The sequence below is a fragment of the Plecotus auritus genome (genome assembly GCF_963455305.1).
Source record: "Plecotus auritus genome assembly, chromosome: 9".
Classification (NCBI taxonomy): Eukaryota; Metazoa; Chordata; class Mammalia; order Chiroptera; family Vespertilionidae; genus Plecotus; species Plecotus auritus.
In genome coordinates, this window is record NC_137783.1 from 81,452,541 (window position 1) to 81,460,646 (window position 8,106).

General features: G+C 35.5%; 1 protein-coding gene across 1 annotated transcript in view; it reads left to right on the plus strand.

The window, feature by feature from the left end:
• CUL5 (cullin 5) overlaps positions 1–7,874 on the plus strand; it is a 94,935-nt gene extending 87,061 nt beyond the window's left edge. Inside the window, exon 19 of the mRNA XM_080687021.1 lies at positions 4,352–7,874. Coding sequence (XP_080543147.1) covers positions 4,352–4,546 — 195 coding nt within the window. The 3' untranslated portion in view covers positions 4,547–7,874. The remainder of the gene's footprint in view (positions 1–4,351) is intronic.
• The last annotated feature ends 232 nt before the right edge of the window (positions 7,875–8,106 follow it).

Consider the following 8,106-nt stretch of genomic DNA (forward strand, 5'->3'; position numbering starts at 1 on the left):
ACATTTTAAAGCTAGGATTATGATACCTTCTGAACATAATGAAGAATACCTATTACAAGCTAATATACAACCATATAACTTTAGAAATAGATCTATTAAAACCAATTATGGCCCTGGCTGGTTTGGCTCAGTGGATAGAACGTCGGCCTGCGGACTCAGGGGTCCTGGGTTCGATTCCGGTCAAGGGCATGTACCTTGGTTGCGGGCACATCCCCCGTGGGGGTTGTGCAGGAGGCAGCTGATTGATGTTTCTCTCTCATCAATGTTTCTGGCTCTCTATCACTCTCCCTTCCTCTCTGTAAAAAAAACAATAAAATATATTTAAAAAAAAAAAAAAAACAACTATGCCACTTTTACAATTTTTACTTAGTATTATTTGAAACAACTGGCCAATGCAATGAGAAAAGGTCAAATTTTTTTTTCTTTATTGATTAAGGTATTACATATGTATCCTTATCCCCCCAATGCCCCCCCCATGCCTTCACCCCCATGGTGTCTGTGTCCATTGGTTAGGTTTATATGCATGCATACAAGTCCTTTGGTTGATCTCTCCCCCTTACCCTCACCCACCCCTACCTTCCCTCATAGGTTTGACGAAGTTTAAATTTTTTGTTACTTTGAGATCATATAATATGATAAAGGAGTAAAGATGAATAAATAAAAATTGCATTTCTATTTATCAATAAACATTTTAAAACATGAGGTAAAATAAAGAAATCATAAAATTCATAGGCATTTCTTTAAAAAGTAGTGTTTAGTATCTTATATGAAGAGAGTGAAACTTTACTGAGATTGAAAAGAAAATGTGAATAAAGGGATCATGCTCCTTTTGTTACTAAAAATTTTTAATGAAGTGTACTTTACCTATAACAGAATGTACCTTTCAAAGTATAGTTTTCAGTGAGTTTTCATAAATGTACACTGAGTGGCCAGATTATTATGATCTCTGAACGCATAATAATCTGGCCACTCAGTGTGTGTGTGTGTGTGTGTGTGTAAATATAAATATATATATTAGAGGCCCAGTGCATGAATTCGTGCATGGGTGGGGTCCGACCAGCCTGGCCAGGGGGAGGGGACATGGGCGGTTGGCCAGCCTACCTGCTGGTCGAACTCTTGGTCGAGGGGACAATTTGCATATTAGCCTTTTATTATATAGGATATACACTGAGTGGCCAGATTATTATGCCAGTGTCCCCCCTTCATCCCACTTGATTCCTATCACTATTGCTTAGTTTTGCTTGTTTTAGTTCTTCATAAAAATTGAATCAGACGGTTTATGTACTCTTTGTCTCTGGCTGCCTTTGATCAACATAAAATACCATATTCCTTAATGATAAGACTGAATAACTTAATGAGTCAGTTTTTCCCATATTAGTATCAAGTTTACCAAATATCGTACAAAAATTCAACTAAGAATATTTTTGGAATTTTATATGTTGACTAGAGGCCTGGTGCACGAAATTCATGCACTGTAGCAGGGGGGGGTGTCCCTCAGCCCAGCCTGTGCTCTCTTACAGTCTGGGAGCCCTCGGGGGATGTCGTGGAGGCAGGAGAGGCTCCCACCACTGCTGCTGCACTCACCAGCCATGAGCCCGGCTTCTGGCTGAGCAGTGCTCTCCCTGTGGGAGCACACTGACCACCAGGGGACAGCTCCTGCATTGAGCATCTGCCCCCTGGTGGTCAGTGCGTGTCATAGCGACTGGTCGTTCTGCCGTTTGGTCAAATTGCATATTAGCCTTTTATTATATAGGATTCTCAGTTTTATCAGAATAATGTGTTTGAAACCTTAAAAAAATAATAGGGTGATGATGGTTGAGCTTGCCTTGCCAAATATTAAAACTTATTAAAATATCTACAAAATGCCCTAGCCAGTTTTGTTCAGTGGTTAGAGCATTGGCACTTGGACTGACGGGTCCTAGGTTTGATTTTGGTCAAGAGCATTTACCTCGATTGCAGGCTTGATCTCTGCCCCCATCGAGGTACATGCAGGAAGCAACCAATCTCGATGTTTCTCTGTGTCTCCTCCTCCCTTACACTCTCTCTAAAAATCAATGGAGCCCTAGATTGTTTGGCTCAGTGGATAGAGCGTCGGCCTACAAACTAAAGGATCCCAGGTTCGATTCTGGTCCAGGGCACATGCCCGGATTGCAGGGGGCATGCAGGAAGCAGCCGATCAATGATTCTCTCTCATCATTGATGTTTCTATCTCTCTCCCTCTCCCTTCTTCTCTGAAATCAATAAAAATATATATTTTTTTAAATCAATGGAAAAATATATCCCCAGGTGAGGGTTAACAAAAAATATCTACAACAATATGACAAGCAGATTAATTGAAGAAAATAACTCAGAAATAAGTATCCTGTATAAGTACAGACAAACTTTACAATAAAAGAAATAATTTCCATGGCCAATGAAAAGGGAATGGATTATTCAAGAAAAACTTTTGGGAAATTTTACTTTTTGGAGAAAAATTACGATATATTTCTAGTTTATGGTGACACCAGGCTAGATAAATTTCAGATGGATTAGAGTTGAGATGTATAATGGGATGGCAAATATAATCATACTATTAGATGTGCAGAGAAAATGAAGGTTTTGGGGGGTAATGGAATAAGGACACATATGTAACACCTTAATCAATAAAGAATTTTTTTTTTAAATGGAGGGGTTTTTTTGTTTTGTTTTGTTTTGTCTTAAACTGATCCAGAGTTGTACCCAGTCTAGTAACCTAAGCTGTTCCTTTAGGTCATGCTGAGACTTTATTTCCCCTAGTCCGATTCCACCCATTTGCATTATTTGCTATTTTCACAGATGGCATCTGGATGTATTGAGGGTGAAAGGAATTCATTTGACTTTGTAGTGACAGTGAAGGGGTTGTCATATTTATAAGTTGTGAGAGTGTCCTGGGTTCTTGCTCATGGCAGCTATGGAGTGCTTTATCTGTGAGATGGGAATTTGCCATCTACTGTTGATGTCTGTAGCAGAGGAACTATGATTTATTCTTTTTGCAGTTGGTAAGGACCACATAGCCACTTCCCTGCTCTCACTGCCATCCTCTGCTCTTACTGAGCTCTTGAGCTCTCTAAGACTATGCCACATCTTCAGTGTGGCCCATAGCCTACATGGCACATTGTCATATCATCCACTGCTGCAGGATCACTCTCTCCTGCCCTGTGGCAGGTTCATTAACTCTAAACTCTGCATCATGTTGGAATGGACAAGGGTTCAGGAGTGCAGATTATTTCCATCATGTCATACCACTCTTCTAGTGACAACCAGCATATTAAATGGGGACCAGCCACTGAACCACGCCAGCCGGGCTCTTAACTGATTTTTAACACAATACTGGATTATGTACATATTGTGCTCACAGGTAATATAAATTTTTAAAATGTGCATAGTGTGGAAAAAGGAATGAAAGGAATTGGCCAAAACATTAAGTCTGGTTTTCTTTCAGCCGAGAGATTATAGGTAATTTTGCTTTTCCCTGTTTTTCAAAATGTCTATAATTGGATTATCTTTTATAGTGAGCATAAAAAATATATTTGTTAAGAATACTGGTCTCAATGTTAATCTCCTAGTGTAGTGATTTTCAACCTTTTTTATCTCATGACACACACAAACTAATTAGTAAATATCTGCAACACACCAAAAAGTTTATTTTATACTGATATGACAAAAAAATAGGTATAATTTTGACTGATTTACAAAAACATAGTAATAATAATAATTACCTACCCTTTTTGTTCCAAAGTGACTTTTAAAAGAAATAAGTGCCTATACTGTACATAAGGATTTCTAGACACAACCTTATTATGCTATGTGACAAATAGGATACAACTCTATTATGTGACTTATTATGGTTTAAAACAGGGCATACACACCACATGGCTGTTGTTAATTTGACAGTCTAAGACAGTGGTCGGCAAACTCATTAGTCAACAGAACCAAATATCAACAGTACAACGATTGAAATTTCTTTTGAGAGCCGAAAACCGACTTCTGCACATGGGCCACGAAGTTTCAATCGCACTCTGCGTGCGCGCCCGCACGTGGTATTTTGTGGAAGAGCCACACTCAAGGGGCCAAAGAGCCGCATGTGGCTTGCGAGCTGCAGTTTGCCAACCACTGGTCTAAGAGAAAAGAGGTTGGTGCCTCTGGCTAAATAGTCAGGTATTGCATGTTTTAAAAATTCTTGTGGCATACCGTGGCACACTGGTTGAAAATCGCTGGCTTAGTGATTATTTATCATTTGGATAGATGTTGGATAGAGGATAATATACATAAGAAATTATTTTTTGTTTTCCTTTACTTAAAATAATCTAATTATTTTTATTTTTTGTTTTAGGAGGCTATCATACAAATAATGAAGATGAGAAAGAAAATTAGTAATGCTCAGCTGCAGACTGAATTAGTAGAAATTTTGAAAAACATGTTCTTGCCACAAAAGAAAATGATAAAAGAGCAAATAGAATGGCTGATAGAGCACAAATACATCAGAAGAGATGAATCTGATATCAACACTTTCATTTATATGGCATAATTTTGAACATCATGGACAATATTAAGAACTCAAATTTTGGAGTGCTTGGGCAGAAAGTTGCAACAGTTTGTGCTGAAGGTTTATTTGGACTTTGATTACATAAATATTAAAATCTCTGCCTTACCTAACAAAACAACTATATTTTGCCAACCACATTAGTTAGCATGATGGCATTCCCTTCATGTCACACACTCTTTAACAGCATGCTCTTTTGTGGGAGACACTTGCATTCATGAAGAGCCCTTTATGAACTTTTAAAAGGAAATTTGACTTATTATACCCACCAGAAGAAATACAGTTGGGAAGGGTGAGGGTGGGATTCTTACTGCTTTTTTTTCTCCTTTTTCCTCTCTTACAAAAATGTACTTGCACAAGGAAGGATCTTCAGATATTTGTGCACTGAAAAATGCTGTTATGTGTTGTTTTTAAAATGCAATTAAAACTAGAAATAGCACTCTTGGTTTCTTTTGATCAAAAGAGTGAGCTGGTCTACACATCATTGGGAGAGGACAGATATAGGTGAGGAGACAAGTAATAAGTATCAAATTATTTGTTCAAACACTGCTTCAGTATAATAACTGGATTTTAATGGTGACCTAAAAATGGTATTAAATTTTTCGAACTTACAAATGTTGGCTTTCTTTAACCAAGAGACTGCCGTTTTAGTTGTTTGTTTTTTAATGATAAGGATTATTTTTTATTTTATATGGCTGGAGAGCTTGTTTTGGAAAAGTGAAGCCTATATTAATTGCTTCTTCAGTTGTTTGAAACATGTTTGGAGGTAGGGAGGTCATTTTGATTACAGAGTCAAAATAGCAAAGTTAAGTGTGTCTACTAATACACTTAATATATATACTATATATACCTAATATTTGTTATGCCATATCCAAATTCATTAAAAACAAGGCAGAAATTTCCTGCTATCATATAATGCAGTTATATAACTGATCCCTTAATCTGTAGCATGGAAATATTTTGGTATTTTAGTCTCTTGATTAGGGATGTGTAGCCTCAGGTTTCCTGATAGGAAGGCATTCTGCTTTAAACAATAAGTACCAGTTACCTACAAGGAAGAGAGAAACCACAACATAGGAAAGACCTGAAAAGCATAAGTAAAAGTGTTGCAATCTTAATATGAACAGTAAACTTGCCAAATATATGTACATATATATTTATATATTTGAAAAATAAACATTTTTTAAATGTTCAAAGGCAACTCTTACCTTGTTCCTCTTAGTCAATCCAAAGTAGCAACTTACTAGTTGCTGGTAACTGAATATCCAGAGGAGTGAAGATTCCGTACTTAAGGACATGAGCAACTTAAAAAGAGAAAAACTCCCCATTGGGAAAGTATGGCTCAACGTGGATTTTTATTCATTATGATACACATTTCAAATTTTCTTGCAAATTATTTTACTTTTTGTTTGATATTGAGTAAAATTTTTAACATGATTTTGAAGCCATTCGGCTATGGTGTGCTGGAGTATTGAAGGCTTACAGCATTATCGCAGAGTGATTTCAGGAGCAATTCACGGAATCTGCCCCAACCCCAAGAGGCTTTGCGAGCTGCCTGATGAAGGAAAGCTGATTTAAAACATTTAAGGTTTTGCTGATTATAGTCAAATGCCTGTTCTGAAACTCATAGGAAATTGGAATTTTGTTTCTAATTTTAAATCTTATACATGAGTTCTAAGATAGCATATGTCAATTATTAGACCAAGTCTATTGTGAAGAGTTAATTTAGTGCTCAGCATTTTCTCTAATTAAATGACTGCTAACAATGGACAAATTCTTTAAGAATTGTAATAATTGTGGTCCTTATGTTTAGCAAATAGTTTGCCGTTGGCATATTTGCTTATCCAATACAAGAATGCCAAAGGAAGGAAATATTACAGGCCATTTTTCAAAGTTGAAGATTTATTGTTTTAAATTATAATTGTTCTCAGAACTTTTTTGTAATTTCTAATCATTTTGGTGATTTAAGAGTGAGAGCCATGATGTTTTGATTTAATAAAGGTAAATTTAATGCAAAAGTGGGTAATTCAGCAAACTTTTCTATTAAATTTTATAAATTTTTAATAGCTAATTATGTCCTAACTGTATTTTGGGGAATAGAACAGCAGTAAATACTGTAGACTCACAGCTTTCATCATTTTTTTTTTGTTATGTACACAAAAGTTCAACTACTTTTTGGTGTTTATGAAAACCATTCAGTTGACAAGGTGCCTATACCATTACTGAATTTTCTTTAAATATGTTTCGACAATAGATTTGCTAATTTAAATAAAAAGAATCTGAAGAAAAAGAACAATTTACTAGCAATTTGCTAAATTCTTAATCACAGTTGTATCTTTATCAGGTCCCTTTTCTATAATGTGCACTTAAAATTAGTGCTGTCTGAGCAGGAATGAAACCTGACATAGTTAAGGGAGAAAATATATACCTTTTTTTTTTTCCATGACTAGTATGGCAATAGGACTCTTCACAGGTTAATTTAAGCTTCAAACATTCATCTTCTAACTTAGAGATGGAGCCATCTCGGAAATGTTAACCTTTGTTACCGTCCCATTGCCAGAGTAAATAGACGTGAAAAAAACTTACAAAGTAAAATATAGAACAATTTTAATACTTACAATGAGGTAAATATTAAACCATTACTGTTTCAATGATTTAATGAAGATCTTGAAAAACATCTGAAGTCTTCCAATTTTTACATTTATTGGAGGGGTCTCTGCATTCTGTCAACCTATTTAAGTCTCTTACTTTGTGCATAAGTGTTGAAATTTCCAAAAATGAAATGTTAGCTTTTTATTTTTACTTCCTATTAAATTTAATGCAAAATATGACCGTAGTTTAAAAGTATTATGCATTATTTGCAGTAGGATTTCATTAGCCCTGCTCAAAGGGCAAATTTTAAAAATTCAATTTGGGTGAAAGGTTTGCTAGTTTTCCAGAAAGATTTGCTATCATAAACTCAAGCTGGTTTTTCTATTTTCATGTAAATGACTGGAATGCTATCTTACAAACTTCCAAGGTCATGTTTGTGAAGTAAACATTACATGAAAGCTTTCCTGTCATCTACACTATGTGTCGCCTGGAGTGTTGAACAAATTTGAGTTCCTAAGTTGTAATCTATCCGTATATGGTATGTACGATTTTGAATGTGTGCCACTACATACTGAGGTGATAACGCTGTATAATTTTAAATAGTAGCAGTTTCTGTATGCAGTAGGCTGAAATATTTTGATGAACTGCTTAATTTTTGGATTTTATTTTTTAAGTTGTATAATTTATTTTCTTGCAAAATAAAAATGTAATATAAAAGCTTTCACCTACCCAGAAAATGTTGATGTTCTACTGTAAAATAGTTTGAGTTTAATTAAAAATTTTATAATAGGTATATTTATGTATTTCATGGAGAAACAGTAAATCTCAGCCAGCCTTAGGAATCAGAAATATGAAGAGTAACCCACTTATTTTTTTTTTAGATTTCAAATTCTAGTTCAGAATGAAAACTATCAGTAATGTAGCTTTTCTGTTGATGCTAGCATATGGCCCTC